This window comes from Leptonotus elevatus, chromosome 17 (assembly GCF_054856555.1).
Source record: "Leptonotus elevatus isolate MCC_2025b chromosome 17, RoL_Lele_1.0, whole genome shotgun sequence".
Classification (NCBI taxonomy): domain Eukaryota; kingdom Metazoa; phylum Chordata; class Actinopteri; order Syngnathiformes; family Syngnathidae; genus Leptonotus; species Leptonotus elevatus.
Window position 1 is genome coordinate 5,361,935 of NC_141255.1, and position 20,141 is coordinate 5,382,075.

General features: G+C 42.2%; 4 protein-coding genes across 9 annotated transcripts; all 4 read left to right on the forward strand.

Moving 5' to 3' along the window:
- The first annotated feature begins 114 nt into the window (after positions 1-114).
- ndufs2 (NADH:ubiquinone oxidoreductase core subunit S2) lies at positions 115-3,209 on the forward strand. The gene is made up of 14 exons (XM_086058652.1): positions 115-274; positions 583-686; positions 761-951; positions 1,020-1,140; positions 1,209-1,321; positions 1,387-1,461; positions 1,748-1,825; positions 1,906-1,991; positions 2,059-2,178; positions 2,246-2,375; positions 2,442-2,537; positions 2,708-2,791; positions 2,968-3,025; positions 3,101-3,209. Exons 1-14 carry the CDS (start codon positions 159-161, stop codon positions 3,136-3,138), a joined length of 1,410 nt encoding a protein of 469 aa, XP_085914778.1. The 5' UTR covers positions 115-158; the 3' UTR covers positions 3,139-3,209.
- Positions 3,210-5,097: 1,888 nt separating this feature from the next.
- LOC147159431 (nectin-4-like) lies at positions 5,098-16,220 on the forward strand. Of its 5 annotated transcripts, none has more exons than XM_086058649.1 (13): positions 5,098-5,212; positions 6,282-6,408; positions 6,546-6,629; positions 8,184-8,372; positions 8,452-8,619; positions 10,276-10,557; positions 10,643-10,760; positions 13,614-13,768; positions 13,979-14,126; positions 14,198-14,273; positions 14,543-14,593; positions 14,832-14,978; positions 15,062-16,220. In XM_086058649.1, exons 3-13 carry the CDS (start codon positions 6,575-6,577, stop codon positions 15,413-15,415), a joined length of 1,743 nt encoding a protein of 580 aa, XP_085914775.1. In that variant the 5' UTR covers positions 5,098-5,212; positions 6,282-6,408; positions 6,546-6,574; the 3' UTR covers positions 15,416-16,220. The 5 variants fall into 5 exon arrangements, with proteins under 5 accessions (XP_085914775.1, XP_085914773.1, XP_085914777.1 ...); XM_086058647.1 differs by having other exon boundaries at positions 6,282-6,380; XM_086058650.1 differs by lacking the exon at positions 6,282-6,408 and having other exon boundaries at positions 5,128-5,212.
- On the forward strand, positions 16,178-18,601 carry LOC147159432 (NADH dehydrogenase [ubiquinone] iron-sulfur protein 2, mitochondrial-like). 2 transcript variants are annotated; one of them, XR_015090461.1, is made up of 7 exons: positions 16,178-16,279; positions 16,722-16,783; positions 16,878-16,976; positions 17,046-17,164; positions 17,237-17,321; positions 17,390-17,570; positions 17,638-17,767. XR_015090461.1 is itself a non-coding variant. In XM_086058654.1 (7 exons), the coding sequence occupies exons 2-7, from the start codon at positions 17,458-17,460 to the stop codon at positions 18,528-18,530; spliced, it is 519 nt and encodes a 172-aa protein (XP_085914780.1). In that variant the 5' UTR covers positions 17,237-17,321; positions 17,390-17,457; the 3' UTR covers positions 18,531-18,601. The 2 variants fall into 2 exon arrangements, 1 of the variants encoding a protein (XP_085914780.1); XM_086058654.1 differs by lacking the exons at positions 16,178-16,279; positions 16,722-16,783; positions 16,878-16,976; positions 17,046-17,164 and adding exons at positions 17,834-17,929; positions 18,100-18,183; positions 18,360-18,417; positions 18,493-18,601.
- Positions 18,602-18,705: 104 nt separating this feature from the next.
- Positions 18,706-20,082, forward strand: fcer1g (Fc epsilon receptor IgFc epsilon receptor Ig). Its single transcript, XM_086058656.1, has 5 exons — positions 18,706-18,928; positions 19,390-19,481; positions 19,716-19,763; positions 19,834-19,857; positions 19,934-20,082. The coding sequence occupies exons 1-5, from the start codon at positions 18,862-18,864 to the stop codon at positions 20,045-20,047; spliced, it is 345 nt and encodes a 114-aa protein (XP_085914782.1). The 5' UTR covers positions 18,706-18,861; the 3' UTR covers positions 20,048-20,082.
- Positions 20,083-20,141: the final 59 nt, after the last annotated feature.

Sequence of the window (20,141 nt, forward strand, 5' to 3'; positions counted from 1 at the left end):
AAACATAACGTATAAAAGTACAACTTGTAGTTGACTTGTACTTGTACTAATGGACATTACCAGTTGGCGGCATTCGCGTGCGTTACTTCCCCCCATAAGACCGGTGAAGAAGACTCGATGACGTCACTCGCCCGAGCTGGGTCGGCTTGTCAACCAAGATGGCGGCCCAAATGTTGAGGTCGCTTACCAAACTAGGACGTCCTTCAACAAAATTCATCTTAAATCCAATAAATAATCATATAGGGAGCCCTTGCTGCGCTGTCTTTCAAAGCAGGTAAGCTTTGTAGCAAGGTTGAAATGTTACATCGGTTTCGTACTGTCTGTCGCGTTAGTCTGAGCTGCTAAACTGGATGCACACGCAAAAGCTAATGTTAGCAGAATGCCAAATTACGCAGCATTTTGACCTGTAATGCGTAAAATATCTTTAAATTCTTATGACATATGATAGAACGACTGCATGCAAGTAGCCTCAATAGAAATTCAATTGTTATGATGACTCATTGACTTTTACAGCCACATTATGAGAATAAGAGCAGCTATTCATTTTACTGTAAGGTGGCTGACTATTCTGTTGATTATTAGGAAGAAGCAGTGGCAGCCAGATGTGGAGTGGACTGAGCAATTTGCCGGCGCAGTGATGTACCCCACTGCTATTAATAAGAACTGGAAACCACCCCCATGGAATGGTAGCATTTCCACTCTCTCCGAAATACTACATTTATTCACTGCATATTTTTAAGCATTCCATTTGTTTGGCCAGACAAAGATCCTGTGGCCGTGAAGGACGTATCCAACCTGACCCTCAACTTTGGGCCGCAGCATCCTGCCGCTCACGGGGTGCTGCGTCTGGTGATGGAGCTCAGTGGCGAGTCCGTTAAAAAATGCGACCCTCACATTGGCTTGCTTCACCGTGGCACGGAGAAACTAATCGAGTACAAGACTTACTTGCAGGTACGACAAAAGAATGTAAACAAAATGTACTTACAGTAGAAACACTTGACATCCTTCTTGTACCAAAGGCTCTGCCCTACTTTGACCGCTTGGACTACGTTTCCATGATGTGTAATGAAGAGGCCTACTCGCTGGCTGTGGAAAGGCTGCTCAACATCAGGGCGCCACCCCGTGCCGAATGGATAAGAGGTAACATATTACAAGACGGACACGTGGCCCTCAGTGCAAGATTTAACTCCTCTATTGCGAAATGCTAGTTCTGTATGGAGAAATGACCCGCATCCTCAACCACATCATGGCTGTCACCACTCACGCTCTTGACATCGGCGCCATGACCCCGTTCTTCTGGATGTTTGAGGAGAGAGAGAAGGTGACGGCTAAAAACACACTGGAGTTGACACCAAGAGATTTTACATTCTGTCTTTTATTTCTTAGATGTTTGAGTTCTACGAACGAGTGTCCGGAGCCAGAATGCACGCCGCCTACATCCGACCTGGCGGCGTTCATCAGGTAACTAAAGTTGTCTTGTTTTTATTATGTGGGTTTATGTGCTGAGGGGTTTTTCCGGGTTCATACTGTGTCCCCCTTTTAGAGGCAAAACTTGAACCTTGTTTTTTTCCCTCCGTCTTCCTTCTGTATTTTTTTTTTTTGTCAAGTCCGGCTTCCCGTTTTATCTCCCCCTGTTGGCCATTGTTTTTGTGAGTGACTGGGGGAATCGATAAAGTAATCTGAATAGCAAATCAAAGTGGAATCAGTGCGTGAGCGCTGATTGGCCAACTCTTCCGCCGTGTCACAGGATCTTCCCTTGGGTCTGATGGATGACATCTACGAGTGGTGCAAGAACTTCTCTATTCGAATCGACGAGGTTGAAGAGGTGCGTTCTTGCGTCGGCGATGTGATGAGACATCAGCGACAACTCTGAGCCGTTTTCTGTCCCCTTTGACCTTTTGACAGATGTTGACTAATAACCGCATCTGGAAGAATCGCACTGTGGACATCGGTGTGGTGACCGCAGAGGAAGCCCTCAACTATGGCTTCAGGTCAGGGTTGAACGATTGTCTTTTTTATTTTTCGCGATATATTCCCATGCCCATGTTCCTCCCCCAGCGGTGTGATGCTGAGAGGTTCCGGCATCAAGTGGGACCTGCGCAAGTCGCAGCCGTACGACAAGTACGACGAGGTGGACTTCGACGTCCCGATCGGAAGTAACGGCGACTGCTACGACCGGTGCGTAAACGACGGGGCGCTCCACTCCTCCCTCGCACCCTCCTCAGCTCAACCTGGCCTCGCGCAGGTATCTGTGTCGCATGGAGGAGATGAGGCAGTCGCTGCTGATCATGCATCAGGCCCTTAACAAGATGCCGGAAGGTGAGATCAAGGTGGACGACGCCAAGGTGGCGCCACCTAAGAGGTCTGAGATGAAGGTGAGTCCAACGCAAAACAGCAGAAATGAACTACAGTGCGCTGACACTTTTTGTTGTTGTTGCCAGATGTCCATGGAGTCGTTGATCCACCACTTTAAGTTGTACACTGAGGGCTACCAGGTCCCTCCAGGGGCCACATACACCGCAGTGGAGGCCCCCAAGGTGAGGATGTAAAAATGGGGAAAAAATTGTCTTATGTTAGTAAAATTTGGAAAAAATCTCAAATGAGCTATAATGTGTCTTCTCCGTTAACTAGTTGATGAAGAAAAACATTTAGGCTGTTGTGATGCAAAATTTCTTACTGGTATTTATTTGCGTGTTTTTGCCCCCAGGGGGAGTTTGGTGTTTACTTGGTGTCGGACGGTTCCAGCAGACCCTACCGCTGCAAGATCAAAGCGCCCGGATTCGCCCACCTGGTACGACGCTGAAATATTAAAAACACAGCCACGCGTCGCGTCCTCGAGGCTACTCTGACTTCATAAAGCACCGACAGTGCTGTTTTTATTTATACACCGTCTGCTTCCTTCCTGGATTGTTTTAATTGAGTTCTTCAAAGTTGCTTATTAAGTGATAGTTGTTTTCACTTTTCTAGGCCAGCTTGGACAAAATGTCCCAAGGACACATGCTAGCAGATGTAGTGGCTATCATTGGTGAGTGACATCATCAAAATGACCGTCCTCCTTTTTCCTGCTGTTATGGTCACAATTTTTTTTTTCTTCCAATAGGCACGCAGGACATCGTATTTGGGGAGGTGGACCGCTAAGCATGATATTGCCCACCTAATATTCTGTGATGTATTATGCCGAATAAATATTTTATGGTCAGACTCAAAAAGCGGACTGTTATTTGTAGTGCGAGTGGAAAACAAGGCGACAAGAGAGCAAAATGGTTTGACTCAGCTGTGGTTTGGTCGTCAAAAGAGGGAGTGGCCTGAGCAGATCTGAGGCAGATGGACCTTGTGCTCAGACCACAACTTCCCCCTCTCAGCTGTGACTTTTTTGGTGGATTTTTTTTGTTTGTTTTTTTGCTCTTAGTCATTCTTAAGAGTACAGAAAAGCAGTTTGGTCATCCCGTGTCGTGGACCCGGTAAAACCATGACCTTGTGGTGCAGGAGCCCGTTACTTGCGGCCCTTCCTCTGTGGATGAGTTTCGGTCCAGCTGGTGAGTTTTGGAGGGTGGGCACTGAAGGAGACAACTTTTTTATTTATTTTTTAAGAATTTGTGCTATTTTCTCGCCTGTGAAAAGAGAAGTTGACTTTCTAAGGCGTTGCCTGCCGTGAGCGGCTCTGATGCTGCGTTAGAAAACCACACAAAAAATAACCCTTTTAACTTGAACTGACATGAAAGTTGGTGATTGTCTTCTGTTCATCTGTCCGACTGATTGATTTTCGATTTTGGAGCCACCCACCAGCCAAAAGTAGTGACTGGACAAATGTCACTACCGTCATGTGATCAGTCCTTTCAAGAGTGATTCATTTCCTTTCAATTTGAGCACAAGACTTAAGAGTGACTGGACACTTTATTAGGTACCCCTGTATCATAACGTAGTTTGAGAAATATTCATACTGAATTCATATGTACATTTTTAAGAAGTCACAATTCCATTTATCTTCTTTCTGTAGCCGCTCTCACCGAACCCGAGATCTGTTACGTGCTGGATGGTATTCTGTTGTTCTATGGCATCATCCTGACCGCGCTCTACTGCAGACTCAAGGTTAGCATCTCTTTTCCTTCCCAACGTTTGACACACTACGAATCCTTTAATACAGTAAACATCACTTGAATGCAGTGTGTCAGTGGATGTGGCTTCACTTCCTGCGTGATTGTGAAAGAAGCTTGAAGGGGGAAAAAAAAGTGCCAGTACATAGAAATAAGAGCAGAAGATGCGGTTTGATGCCTTATAAAAGATAACCACCAAAGAATAAATACCAATATGCGGTACCTCCAGATTCGCAGTGCGAGGAAGTCTGCAGAGGGGAAGACAAATGGCCAGAAGGTAAAATGCAGTGCACATGTTTGATTCTTAATGTTTTGAACAACATTTTTTTTTTCACCTCCTCTGATAGGGTGCTCCAGAAAGTATCTACATGGTAAGTCTTTAACACACTTTTAGTGATTGGGACCCATCAAAATGACTGACTTGTGTGTTGCTTATTGTCTTCTCAGGGTTTGACTCCTCATGTCCAGGACACATATGCAATAATTGACACCAAAAAGTGACAAGGAAGGAGAGCACAAGCACTGTTTATATTTTATTTTTTTATGCTATGCTTTTTCTAGCCGGCTTTGAGTGCAATGCAAATTTGACAACAAAAAAATAATTATAGAGTTATGTTACTCTTATGATTTATGTTCTTGATTATTTTATTGAGAAGTTACACATAACAAGGAGGGACATGAATGTAACAACTATAACAATATGAATTACAGCTTCAATTTTGGAGCCCCTGCTATTTTCATTTGATTTGCTGCCCCTGGGTTCCTTCTTAACAAAGTATGGTATTTCCTTTCACTCCAATGTGGATGACAACCAGAACTATGTCCCGCTGGGCAAAAATATTTTAAACGATTTTAAATTGGATCGGCAAAGAAGAACATAAGCACTTAAAAAAAAAAGAAAAAAAATGTTGTGTTACTCACTTTTCCGTATTGAACAGTTGCAAATAAAAAGGAAAGGATGAATAGAATGTAAAAATTTTTGCTTTATTTTGACACGGGCTCTTTCCGGTGTGCACGTTTTAGCCACTTGGGGGCAGTATAAACAGTCATGTAGGCTAACGTATGATAAAACTAAGTCACAAGAGTATGCTTCGTTGAGTACGAAGAATAAAATACCTGTGAGTAAAGTGTTTTTACACCATTTTGGTGATTACATTGTTACCGCAATATAGATTCTATAATATTTAGCAGTGCTAAATATTATAGAATCTATGCTAAATTAGCACGGTTGTTTTTAAATATAATTGACAATTCGGCCAAGTCAAAATGGCGGCCTTGCGTGGTGAAATTACCCTCTGCGCTTGTTGAAAAACATTGGACTTTTGAGGATTATTTTGATTTCAAAATGTGATGAAATGTCGTTTGACTACTATAAAAATCTGCCCAGCCACATAGGCAAAGGCGTCGTTTGTTTTCACCATGGAAATTAAGTGCTAAATATTATAGCATCTATGCTAAATTAGCACGGTTGTTTTTAAATATAATTGACAATTCCGCCAAGTCAAAATGGCGGCCTTGCGCGGTGAAATTACCCTCTCCGCTTGTTGAAAAACATTGGACTTTTGATCATTGTAATTGGATTTTTGAGGATTATTTTGATTTCAAAATGTGATGAAATGTCGTTTGATTACTATAAAAATCTGCCCAGCCACATAGGCAAAGGCGTCGTTTGTTTTCACCGTGGAAATGAAGTGCTAAATATTATAGAATCTATGCTAAATTAGCACGGTTGTTTTTAAATATAATTGACAATTCCGCCAAGTCAAAATGGCGGCCTTGCGCGGTGAAATTACCCTCTCCGTTTGTTGAAAAACATTGGACTTTTGATCATTGTAATTGGATTTTTGAGGATTATTTTGATTTCAAAATGTGATGAAATGTCGTTTGACTACTATAAAAATCTGCCCAGTCACATAGGAAAAGGCGTCGTTAGTTTTCACCGTGGATATGAAGCATTTCCATTATATCTTGAAATGCATCCATTTTTAAAACCCTAAACATTCTTGAATAAGGGTGTTAAAAAAAATTGGGGTCTCCATAGGTGCCGAACCGCGAGTGTGCAAGAGTCCACTGTACTTGTTATAACTGAACAAAGCACTAGCTCAAATACACAAAAAAGTGGCCGATTTGGTGGCTTTTCTGGCAGTCAGTTTTTGTGTGCCTGGGGGATTTGTGTCTTGTCTGCAGCCACAGGCAAGTAAAGACAAGAACAGAAAAAACTGTCGCCCGGCCTCCGCCAAACCGGAAAGTTAACTTGTGGAAAGGGAGGTGGAAGCAAGTGCACAGGTAACGCAAACAGGTGTATCACTGACAGGTGAGCCTTTTTTTGCTCTCACCATGTGTGTGATGAACCACCACAGAAAAAAGACCGAATGCTAGGATTTTGGCTTAACACAGTATTTAGGACTCTATATACCAGTATGTTAAACAGCCTAGGCTGATGATTTGTAGGCTCAAGAGGTGCAGCAACTGTTGGGAGGATGTCCTCCTGGCTCAGAGGGCTCTTGCCGTGTCTCCTAGTCCCATGGATCTCTGGTAAGGAGACTTTAATGTTTTTATCGTGGGATCTATCAGTCTTCCTCTAGGCTATTGAACATACACTCCTAATACTATTATACGCACACCAAATTTGAGTATGTCAACAAAAACTTGTTTCCCCTGATCATGTAGGATTCGCAATAAAGTACCATATATTCTGAAAGTCCGGAAGAAAACACACTTAAGTGGAGCAGCCTTTCAAAACAGGCCGAGAAAAAACTAAAGTGGCGTGCGGTTGCCTGACGTATCAGGAAAAACAGGTTGCTGTTGATCAATTTTTTTTTTATAGTGTAATAACCTCACACCACACATTATATACATATTTGTGTGTTTATATATGCATTTTTTTATCTTTGTTCCTTAGGGACTAATATGATCAAAATCAGGCTACAAAGGCGTGCATTGCATGGCCAAACAAAAACGTAAAAACACTTGTCAAATTCAAAACAGCAATCTTGTCCAAATCTGCTACTTTTCTCGCTGGTGCTTTTTTAGCATGTGATCGACTTAAAAGTGTTCAGGAAATTAGCATATATTTCAGGAAATCCAATGTTGTCCCAGAATGAGCAAGAAGCCTGTTAAACTTGCTAGGGTGACTATAAAACTGCAATGAATAAAGTATTTTGAATCGGAATAATGATCTTATCCTGTTTGCACGTGCCAATGCTTATTCTGTTTGTGTGAATGGCATTTTGTGGTCTTTCACTATATGTCACTAACATAGACACAATGAACAAAGATATGTGGTTATATTTTACACCTTTTTTTAAGGTCCTGACTCATATGGATTTAATGATTTATTAATCGCTTAAAACTTGACAGATATGAATTACAGGCAGAACATTTGACTGTTTAAATTTGTCCTTTTGCTTACAACTTTTTTTGGGGGTCATGTTTGATTGAATGTCCTATGGTGTTCCACAGGGTTCCCTTTTGGAGCCCCTGCTGTTTTCATTGTAATTTACGCCCCTGGGTTCCATCTTATGGGGGCAAGCTGGTGTTCATGGGAAATGCATGAATCACGTAACGCATGCAGTCCCGTCCACACCGCGCAGTGAATCATTGTGAATCATTGCCTTTGTTACTGTGACGAAAGACTTGCATTTGTTGTAGTGATGTGAAAATATGAAACCAAGTAAATACAAGGTCAGCATAATCAGTACGGACACTTTAGCCTAATCAAGTTGGATTCATATTTTTCTTCCTTACTCTAAGATAAATGTAACAGGATGTCTGAAGTGTATGTTTGCGGTTTGAGGGTCATGTGGCTGCTTATCTGTACAGCAAAGCCATTTGTCAACAGGCCGCATACACGACACATTGTGACTGTCATTTACTTGCGTACCTTACGTCGTTAATTCCTGCCGTGTCCAGACACGAGGCGCTATGACAGGTCGTCTCACGTAACTCGTCAAGCGACATATCTCTGCCTACCCGTTCAACACAGCTCCCCTTGTTTCGAAAAGGACAAAAATATCGGGACACTGAATTTGAAATCTATTCTATTGTCACCGTTTCGTAGCATTTTTCACTGTCGCTGTTTCGTCACAGTGACTCGAGGACAATTTGTCGAGCGGCCGCCGGATGACTCCATCATCTCCCTGGCTGAAAAGGAGACGGTCCTGCCCTGCCGCTACCATCCTAAGGAAATGGAGTTGGTGGTGCAGGTCACATGGTACAAGGAGGTGTGGGACGACTGGGAGCAGATCATCACAGCTCACCACATTGACGGCCAGACTGGTAGTTACATGTACAAATCATGTAAATAATGTTCCGTTTTTTCCCCACAATTAAGACAAATGTGATGTGTTGTTGCCAGCTTTTGGGGCGTGGTCTGGCCGCGTGCGATTCAACAGCAGCGTCCCCACTGAGGACTCGTCTTTGGTGCTCTTCAGCACGGACGTCTCACACGAGGGGCGCTACAAGTGTCACGTCAACTCCTACCCTATGGGAAGCTTTGACCAAATAGTGACTCTCATTGTCTGGAGTGAGTTTCTCATCTTTTTCCAAAAGACAGAATCAAATAAAGAGCGGCTAACGAGTAGCGGCCGAGAGGAATGATGACACAGGTGAAGCCCGTCAGTCGGTTGATGAGATGGATAGAAAAACATCCATCCACTTACAAATCAACAGTAAAAATGTATTTATTTCATCCAGGATTTCTCCCACCAATATCAATATTAATATATTTTTTAAACTTATTGTATTACAGGCAGTAGAGGTTTAAAAATAAATTGATGAATTATTTGTAACGTTTAACTTCCTCTAGGCCAGCGGTCAGCAACCTTTCCTGTCTTTAGAGCCATTTTAAGGTCAAATAATTTAAATAACCCAAAATGTGTGTGGAGCCGCAAATCAGATTGTGATGAAGGAAACAGCGTGTTAGTGTTAGTCTAATGTACTGAGGGCCCAAGAAGGCCCTAATTAGAGCTGCACCACAACACAAAATAGACAGCAGAATCCATCATGTATACACATTTTTTTCCACCTTTCCTCTTCCCTTTTTGGATTTGTTTATTTTTATTTTTCATACTTCATTTCTCATACACTTTTAGACTTTTTTGTCTTTCTGACAAATGTCTGACATTTTATGGACATAGGGTCATTTTCTGGCTCTCATTCCTTTTTTTGGACATTTTATGGCTATTTTGGGACATATTTTTCAGACTTTTTTTGCTATCAATTTTATGACATTTTGGCAATTTTGTGTATGTATATGGTAATTTTCAGGATTTCTTCTTTTGTTTTTGGACATTTTATATACTTTTTGAATGTTTCTTTTCTGACTTTTTTTTGTCAATTCCCAATTTTTTGGTCTTCATTTTTTGGGATTTTTTTCCCTGAACATTTTATAATTACAGTTGCAGTTTATAGTTACTTTTGGAACATTTTTTTTCTGTCTTTTTGTGTGTGTGGCAATTCCAAAGATTTTGGGGGATTTGTTTTTTTGTTTTTGGACAATTCATGGTTCCTTTTTGAACATTTTCTTCTCCACCTGTTTTTTCAATTTTTTGGGGCAATTTTTCAGTGATTTTATGGTAAATATCTGATTTTCCTCTTCGGACATTTTATGGTCACTTTTTGGACATTTTAGTTTGTTTGTTTTTTTTACAGCCTTTTCATCTACCTTTTCTCTAAAATTTGGACTCTGACCATTTTTGAATATTTATTCATTTCTTATCTAAATGAGTTTATTTAAAGAATATTTGATCTAAAAATTAAAAGTGAATATGTAAAATTATTAATTTCTAAAAATGTTTTTTTAGAGATCCCCAGGGAGCCACAGGAGAGGGATTAAAGAGCCACACGTGGCTCCAAAGCCGCAGGTTGCAGACCCCTGCTCTAGGCTAATGCCAAATAATAACAATCTGGTTAATGAAAAGTAATCAGAAACAAATGATTTTGTTGCTTGCATGCTAAATACATCTGTATCAGATTATATTTGATGAAACAGTCTGAGCATGAGCATGTTCATATTGTATTTTGTTTTATTCTTAACAACTGTAGTTTAGATGATGACGCTTGACAACCATCGCTGACACATTTTTCAAATAGTGTCCCAATTTTCCAGTTCCACTGAAATAGGCTATTGTTATTGTGATTCCAAACTTCAGAGATATTTGACATCATGTTTGTCCTGCAGCCATCCCGATCTCCTCCGTGGATCCTGTGATTCTGGTGGAGGGACAGTCGTATCGGCAGGCGGCGTCGTGCCGCTCTTTGGCCCGCCCGCCGCCGCAGCTGTCGTGGGACACCGAGCTAAACGGTCGGTCCATCAACCGTTCATGGGTCAACGGGGCCATCACCACCGACTTCTCCTTGCACCCGCTGAGGAAAATGAACGGGAAAAAGCTGGATTGTCTGGTGTGGCATCCGACGCTCACGGCGGGCCCGCGTAGGCACCAAAACAAGCTGGTTGTACACTGTGAGTGGGATCCCAAATTGGATGAGCAAATCCGGTTCCAAACATTGCGTACGTGCTTAACTGGCTTGTATGTGTCCTTCCCAAGTTCCTCCCGATTCCGAGATATCGGGCTACAATGGGGACTGGTATGTGGGCCTGGAGCATGCGGCCCTGACGTGCGTGAGTGGAGGAAACCCCAAACCAAAGCAATTCACCTGGGCCAGGTACAGTAAGACCAGACAAATGAATGGCTGTCTGTTGACTAAGTGTCTGGTGTTACTTTTCCAGTAACCGTGAGTGTGATTACACCTTGACATCAACATTGGCATATTGCCTTTGCGTTGAACCCGCCGTACTGGAGTCATCGTGTGCTTGCTCAATTTGGGGGATTAAAATCAGTCATCAGGGTGAGGCAGAAGACGTTATGGTTTAAGAGGAAAAACAACATGTGTCGATTTATTTTTATCGCGGGCAACATCGTAGTTATTGCTTGGGGTGCAATCACGTTTTTTTTGTGTGCTTTGGGTTTTAAGATTCACATTAGTACAATGAATGAAGAAAAAAAACCTTGCTTATGATGTAAACAGGTGAGAAGTCTGCTTTAAAACTACATTTACATTAAGGATACAATAATTTGATACCTGTGCCTAGCAGGGCTATAATAGTTTTGAACTTTTCATGATAGTTATTTTTTATTTATTTAATATTCAGTTAGTTTTCATTCGTTTTTAGAGCTAGCTCGTTTGTTAATTATTATTATTACTATATATTGAAATGCTTCGTTTGAAGTTAGTTTGATTAGTATTAGTTTTTGTTTTTTAATAAATGGAGTATTTGTCGAGTGCAAGACAACAACAAAAAAGCTCATGTATGATATTAATTGAGAACGACGAAAACAGTTTTGCTATATTTATAGTTAGTTTTAGTTAGCTTTATAAACTTGCTATATAAAGATGTAGCTTCAGTTAATTTTCGCTTTTTAATACTTAACGAAAGATGAACGCTGCAGTTTTAGTTTGAGCTATTTCATTAGTCTTTCCTGAGCTAGCTTGGCATGGTTAAGCTTAGATTACCTTGTTGCGTAGGGCAGGGCGATTACGTCTACGATTGCGATTAGTGAGTGTAATAAGTTTCAGGTTGATTGTGAGCATATACTAGATCAAACATGGCGCAAATGTGTGCCAATCAAGGTCGACCTTTTCCTGCCAAATTTAGTTTGTGTAACGTGGAGCAGAAAGGATTTGTCTCAGTTGTCTTAGTTTGATTTATCTGCTACAGTAATTCATATGTCAATAAAATAAATATTTTATTTCTTCTTTTTTTTTGCCATATTGTTTGAACTTGCAGTCTGACCCAAGTGTTTTTTGTTTTTTTTATGTTGATTGTAACCATCAGCCAACACGCACAAACACACGTGGCGGGCCAAACCTGTTGCTGTTGTCAATAACAGGCATCTGGGTGAAGCAATCGTTGATGGCACGCCGTCGTGTTTGTGCTTGCACAAAATGTAAGTTGGAGGAAAAGGGAAAGGTAGCCAAGATTACAGAAGGAACTGAAAGAGTTTGAGCAAGACGGCCGATGAGAAAGAGGAACAGAATGGATGAAGTCATTCAATGTTTGGCTGCCTCAAAATGGTGCAATTGCTTCATTTTATTTCACGTAATTGTTGTCTCGTGAAGGTCGTCCACTCGTTTGGGTTCTGTTTCCACCTGTTCTCGTCAACCTATCAGCTGCCTCCAGCTTGTCCAGGTGTGCCTCATTGTCTCGTCTGCTTGTATTAAATTCTCTGGTTTCTTGTGGTTCGTGTTGTGTCATTGTTGTTGCTGGCATAAGTCATGAAGCTTTTGTCATGTCTGAGTGTGTTTTGGTTCCTTGTGTTCCTTTGTTGCTTTGAATCTTGATTTATTGTTACCTTATTATTTTTATTTTAAATACAAACTTTTGGGGAGATCCCGCCTTCTCTCTTGGCTTGCCAGTCTTGCTTCCCTGCATTAGGGTCCAGTTTGCTTTCATGCCATGAAAAATCTTGAATTTAATGTTATTGTGTTCACTTCAACTCTTTAGACTTGTATCTATGTGAATAAATGCATTAATTGAACCTAAATCTGAGGTAAAGAACAAGCACAGGTACAATTTTCGGGGGGGGGGGGGGCTTTAAAGTGGATATAAAAAGTATACACACCCCTTCTCAAATGTGGTTGGTAATGTAAAGAAATGAGACCAGGACAATACTTTTTCTGTACACAACTCAATTTAAGATGGAAGGTTTTTTTGGGGGGGCTTACTATATTTGCAATCGTATGAGTTTGAATGTGATAGGTCAACTCCAGTTTTAAGAGCATGTGCACACTTTTGAAATTGCATTATTTTCATTGCTTAATATTACTTCCTCTTGAAAAGATTAACTTTTTTTTTCTTCGTTTCAATGGTTAAGGCCATAAGACATATTAACTCATTCACTGCCATTGACGGCTAAAAACGTCAAAAATACATTTGAAATATTTATTAGTTTAACATTTTTTTCCTCTTTTGTTAACAAGAGTATGAAAAGCTACAATGTTTTATTGTACATTTAGAACAGATATAAAATGTGTGATTAATTGTGAGTTAACTAGTAAAGTCATGCGATTAATTATGATTACAATTTTAATCACCTGATGCTCCAAATGTTTAATAATCTTTTCTTTGTTTTAATTCATTCGCTGCCATTGACGGCTATAAACGTAGAAAATTCATTTGAACTAATTTCTATTAGTTTAACATTTTTTTTTACTTTTGTTAACAAGAGTATGAAAACCTAGAATATTTTTTTATTGTACATTTAGAACAGATAAAATTTGCGATTAATCGTGAGTTAACTAGTGAAGGCATACCATTAATTACAATTAAAATATTTAATTGCCTGTCGCCCCTAATTTTTTATACATATTTTTTAATGAATTTATGGCAATGAATGAGTTAATGGTGGATTTGTTTTCCTTAAAGGATCAGAAACATTTAAAGAATTGAATTTTATAGCAGGTGAAGAAGCACAATGCTTTTTTTAACAACTTATTTTGTGTCATATTGTGTTATAGACACGGAGACAATTTGCCGGAGGGTTTGATTCCTCACCCCAATGGAACCCTGGAGTTTGGGCGCCCTCTCAACCTATCGGACAGCGGCACCTACCAATGTGTGGCGAGGAATGAGGTTGGCGTGGACACTGCGGAGGTGGAGATTACCGTGTCAGGTAGATGACAAAAGTTGAGACTTTGACTCCCCTCTGCCCATACATTCACATTCAGATGACTTTATTGATCCCTAAAAGTCCAAGAAACATGAAAACAAACAAAGCCCAAGCTCTGCCCCTTTAAAGGGGAGCACAGTACGAACCTGGATAAACATAATACCACAGACAACTCGGCATAGTCCTAACCACTCCCTGCTTTCCCTACTGCAGAGTTTCCCGAGAGACAGATGATGACGGAGAACATGACGATGGTCATCGTCGGGGTGATAGCTGTGGGGCTGCTCCTCTTCATGTTGGCCATCATCATCACTGTCACCTGTCACCACAAGAGGCTGAAGAGGGAACTGAGCGAGAAGAAGTATGAAATGCGATGAATACGTTGTTCAGTGAGTTTATAGAACCGGCGATCTCATCTTTTATTTTGCACAGGGAGGAAATCAACACTCTGTCCTGGCATGCTTCTTTGAGGAGGATCAACTCGGTCAGCACCGATGCAAGAGGAGCGGTACAGAATGATTCTCTCTCCCCCACGACACAGAACAAACATCCCGTTTTCTCATCCGTCTGCGCGACCCACTTCTGCCTATGAGGCAAAACCATCCGATTTAGTCAGTGCTTCTTTGTCAGACATGAAATGAAGACATAACGAAGCACTCGGAATGAGACAGGAAAGCATTGCTTTGCCTCTCTTGAGGAAACTGGAACGTTTGACGTGCGAAGTTGCAGTAAGTTTGTACGCGACTATAAAAATCTGTCTGTTTCCTGTCATTGCAGACGGAGGAGAGCATCCCGCTGAGGGTGGAGGGAACCTTGTCCTCCCTTGGGGTCAGTCTGCTCACTGCAATGATCAAACTTGATACTTGTTTTATTCCTCTCTGACTCTTGAGTGTAGACACACACAAAAAAAACATTGCCTGACAAAGAGCCCCTGGTTCTGTTCCCTTCCTGTGGTGCCATTGAATAAAACACAGTTACCAAATCATCAAGTCACTCAGCTTGGTGCAAAAGAGGAACTTCTCACCATCAGCCTCTTGTGATCTGCGTCTGTTTCCTGTGCTGATAGGAGCTGGCTCCCAGCCGCGAGAGCCACTCGACTATCTATGGGAGGTCGGGAGGAGGGGAAGGAGGAGGGGGAGCGTACGACTACATGGGTCGACCGGTCCTGCTCAACTCGCAGAAGGGCAGAGAAAGCCTGTTAGACCGTGATGAGGTACCATCCCCCCCCCCCCCCCCCCCAGTTTTACAGTTGCACCTACATTAAATAACTGTGTGTTTTGTGAATGTGTGGAGCAGGGAACTCTCCTTCCATGCTGCGTCCCAACACCGTTGCCTATCAAGCCCATCGTGCCGCTAAATGAGGAATGGTCAAGGGCAGGGAGCTCCGTCAGATCTCTGCGTCACCCCTCCCTGAGCTGCAGCTCTCCGTCCGTGACCGACAACGACGACGAGGTGGATGAAGGCCTCGGGGGTCCCGCTAGCCGGGAGCTTGGCGATGACCGGGAAAGCCAGAGCACGCGCTCCCAAGTGTCTGAGGAGCACAGTCCGGGAAGTGAGCTCATAAATGGCACCAAGACTTTCAAACCAAAGACGAGCCCCGCCGTTGTTAGCCCTCATGCCTCCTTGGTGCACAAGGCCCAGATTGTGTAGCAGGAAGCTGCTCACAAACAAGTTTACAAGATGTGCTCCTTCTGTTCCAAATATGTGCCATAACAAGCTCCAAATATGGCAAATATTAAGTATTATTTTGTCTCACATCTGTACTTTAGTTTCATTAACATCAGGATTTGTTTCCCTCAACACTAAGAATATATTTGAATTCAATTTGACTACAAAACCTTTTGGGGGGAGGATATTTCCACGTGCCACTTTCTTACTTTGGTACGCTCCTTTTGTTACAAATAATTGTTGCCTAGCAAGAACCCCAAATATGGCAAATCTGACATTTATTCTCATTTATTGCCACTTCTCCAACCTAATGTTTTTTTTTCCACAAGTTTGAAAATCATTTGAATACAATTTGACTAAAAACGGTTGTTTTGGCATCACCGCAGTGGAAAGCAATTTGCACAAAAAATTCCGTTGTCTTCAGCGTCCTTTAGTGGCGATGTTGGAAAGTGCAGAAAGTGTGACACTACAAATGCCTGCAGGTATATTAGTTAGAGCTTACAAACATGTATATAAATATTGAAGAAGCAGATTTAACAGGTTTGGATCGCCGTTTAACAACTGTTACTGCGTTATAAGACTTGAGAATATGTCTTTGTTTTGACCCAGTTAAATTGCACTTTTATGTGTGATAAGGGTGAATATGATGTAAACATATTCAAAGTTGTGTACGATACGTTTTATTTTCAGTGTACGACTTTTTTCTTGTACCACGCTGTTGTTCGTACGTCACTGTTTTTGTACGTTTGTCAATGAGCAATAAAGTTATGGGGAAAAAAACAGGAAACATCTGGACAGCTAAGATGGCGGAGGAGCAGCAAGAAGCATCACAGGGGGAGATGGAGGGTGAGAAAAGCAAAGTAGAAACAACACAGCAACACGCAGCGAGACCACTCAATTCTGGAGGTTCAAGTCACTTCGAACCCGAGTGGTTTCGTCAGTTTAGGGCCTGTGTCCTTCCGTGAGACGAAGCGGTTGACACGCAGCGCCCAAATAGAGAAAGGAGCCATAGCTTGTTGGCTAATGCTAACATTGCTGCACAAAGAAAACGCTTGTTTGACCACTTTGTCAGGCGATTTACAGTCCTGGGATTTTTTGACATAAAATGAGTGTTAAAGCGATATAGTAGACGTTAAACGTAAATGACGTAGGGGGCGATGTGTTGTTTTCGAACTCGCAGACGTTGTAAATACATACCACGTCACGTCATTCTCATTTCACCTGTTTGATTGATTCGAGCATTCACCCACAAGTTCATCTACATATATGACTCTGCCCTCTTTAATAGGAGTGAATTGCTTGGCGTACGATGAGGCCATAATCGCACAGCAGGACAGAATTCAACAGGAGGTGAGAATTTTACCTTAAAGAACTGCCCTCGTTTTGAAGTTAAGATTCTAATAAAGTGATTCTTCCTCTAATCGTCCATGGGTGGCCCGTGTAGATAGCCAACAGTAACCCGTTAGTGTCGGAAAGAAAGGAACTGTCAGTGCTGCAGAGGGAGTACTCCGAAGAAGACACAGTTTACCAGCTCAAGATCAAGGTCAGTGAAACCTCATCAATTTGTTCTGCATTTCACCCATGGCAATATTGTTTTGCTGCTTCGTCACAGGATTTGTACAAAAAATATTCATACATACGCAAGACAAGACCGGACGGCAACTGTTTCTACAGAGCCTTTGGCTTTGCGCATCTCGAGTCTCTACTAGATGACAGCAAAGAGCTGCAGAAGTGAGTGCTCGTTGTTACTAAGCTTAAGCAGTATAGACGCGTACGCAATACCATCGTTGACTCTCTGCTCAGGTTCAAAGCGGTTGCGGCAAAAAGCAAGCTGGACCTTGTTAATGAGGGATTCACCGAGTTCACCATAGAGGACTTCCATCACACTGTGAGTTTGACAAAACATTTGTCTTCCGTTTTGGAATTCCCCCCGTCACTTCGCCACTTTCCCGCTAGTTCATGGGCCTGATCGAGCTGTGCGAGAAGCAGCCGAGCTTAAAGGAGCTGCCTCCCCCAGCGGTGTGATGCTGAGAGGTTCCGGCATCAAGTGGGACCTGCGCAAGTCGCAGCCGTACGACAAATACGACGAGGTGGACTTCGACGTCCCGATCGGAAGTAACGGCGACTGCTACGACCGGTGCGTAAACGACGGGGCGCTCTACTCCTCCCTCGCACCCTCCTCAGCTCAACCTGGCCTCGCGCAGGTATCTGTGTCGCATGGAGGAGATGAGGCAGTCGCTGCTGATCATGCATCAGGCCCTTAACAAGATGCCGGAAGGTGAGATCAAGGTGGACGACGCCAAGGTGGCGCCACCTAAGAGGTCTGAGATGAAGGTGAGTCCAACGCAAAACAGCAGAAATGAACTACGGTGCGCTGACACTTTTTGTTGTTGTTGCCAGATGTCCATGGAGTCGTTGATCCACCACTTTAAGTTGTACACTGAGGGCTACCAGGTCCCTCCAGGGGCCACATACACCGCAGTGGAGGCCCCCAAGGTGAGGATGTAAAAATGGGGAAAAAATTGTCTTATGTTAGTAAAATTTGGAAAAAATCTCAAATGAGCTATAATGTGTCTTCTCCGTTAACTAGTTGATGAAGAAAAACATTTAGGCTGTTGTGATGCAAAATTTCTTACTGGTATTTATTTGCGTGTTTTTGCCCCCAGGGGGAGTTTGGTGTTTACTTGGTGTCGGACGGTTCCAGCAGACCCTACCGCTGCAAGATCAAAGCGCCCGGATTCGCCCACCTGGTACGACGCTGAAATATTAAAAACACAGCCACGCGTCGCGTCCTCGAGGCTACTCTGACTTCATAAAGCACCGACAGTGCTGTTTTTATTTATACACCGTCTGCTTCCTTCCTGGATTGTTTTAATTGAGTTCTTCAAAGTTGCTTATTAAGTGATAGTTGTTTTCACTTTTCTAGGCCAGCTTGGACAAAATGTCCCAAGGACACATGCTAGCAGATGTAGTGGCTATCATTGGTGAGTGACATCATCAAAATGACCGTCCTCCTTTTTCCTGCTGTTATGGTCACAATTTTTTTTTTCTTCCAATAGGCACGCAGGACATCGTATTTGGGGAGGTGGACCGCTAAGCATGATATTGCCCACCTAATATTCTGTGATGTATTATGCCGAATAAATATTTTATGGTCAGACTCAAAAAGCGGACTGTCATTTGTAGTGCGAGTGGAAAACAAGGCGACAAGAGAGCAAAATGGTTTGACTCAGCTGTGGTTTGGTCGTCAAAAGAGGGAGTGGCCTGAGCAGATCTGAGGCAGATGGACCTTGTGCTCAGACCACAACTTCCCCCTCTCAGCTGTGACTTTTTTGGTGGATTTTTTTTGTTTGTTTTTTTGCTCTTAGTCATTCTTAAAAGTACAGAAAAGCAGTTTGGTCATCCCGTGTCGGGGACCCGGTAAAACCATGACCTTGTGGTGCAGGAGCCCGTTACTTGCGGCCCTTCCTCTGTGGATGAGTTTCGGTCCAGCTGGTGAGTTTTGGAGGGTGGGCACTGAAGGAGACAACTTTTTTATTTATTTTTTAAGAATTTGTGCTATTTTCTCGCCTGTGAAAAGAGAAGTTGACTTTCTAAGGCGTTGCCTGCCGTGAGCGGCTCTGATGCTGCGTTAGAAAACCACACAAAAAATAACCCTTTTAACTTGAACTGACATGAAAGTTGGTGATTGTCTTCTGTTCATCTGTCCGACTGATTGATTTTCGATTTTGGAGCCACCCACCAGCCAAAAGTAGTGACTGGACAAATGTCACTACCGTCATGTGATCAGTCCTTTCAAGAGTGATTCATTTCCTTTCAATTTGAGCACAAGACTTAAGAGTGACTGGACACTTTATTAGGTACCCCTGTATCATAACGTAGTTTGAGAAATATTCATACTGAATTCATATGTACATTTTTAAGAAGTCACAATTCCATTTATCTTCTTTCTGTAGCCGCTCTCACCGAACCCGAGATCTGTTACGTGCTGGATGGTATTCTGTTGTTCTATGGCATCATCCTGACCGCGCTCTACTGCAGACTCAAGGTTAGCATCTCTTTTCCTTCCCAACGTTTGACACACTACGAATCCTTTAATACAGTAAACATCACTTGAATGCAGTGTGTCAGTGGATGTGGCTTCACTTCCTGCGTGATTGTGAAAGAAGCTTGAAGGGGGAAAAAAAAGGGCCAGTACATAGAAATAAGAGCAGAAGATGCGGTTTGATGCCTTATAAAAGATAACCACCAAAGAATAAATACCAATATGCGCTACCTCCAGATTCGCAGTGCTAAGAAGTCTGCAGAGAGGAAGACAAATGGCCAGAAGGTAAAATGCAGTGCACATGTTTGATTCTTAATGTTTTGAACAACATTTTTTTTTTCACCTCCTCTGATAGGGTGCTCCAGAAAGTATCTACATGGTAAGTCTTTAACACACTTTTAGTGATTGGGACCCATCAAAATGACTGACTTGTGTGTTGCTTATTGTCTTCTCAGGGTTTGACTCCTCATGTCCAGGACACATATGCAATAATTGACACCAAAAAAAGACAAGGAAGGAGAGCACAAGCACTGTTTTTATTTTATTTTTTTATGCTATGCTTTTTCTAGCCGGCTTTGAGTGCAATGCAAATTTGACAACAAAAAAATAATTATAGAGTTATGTTACTCTTATGACTTATGTTCTTGATTATTTTATTGAGAA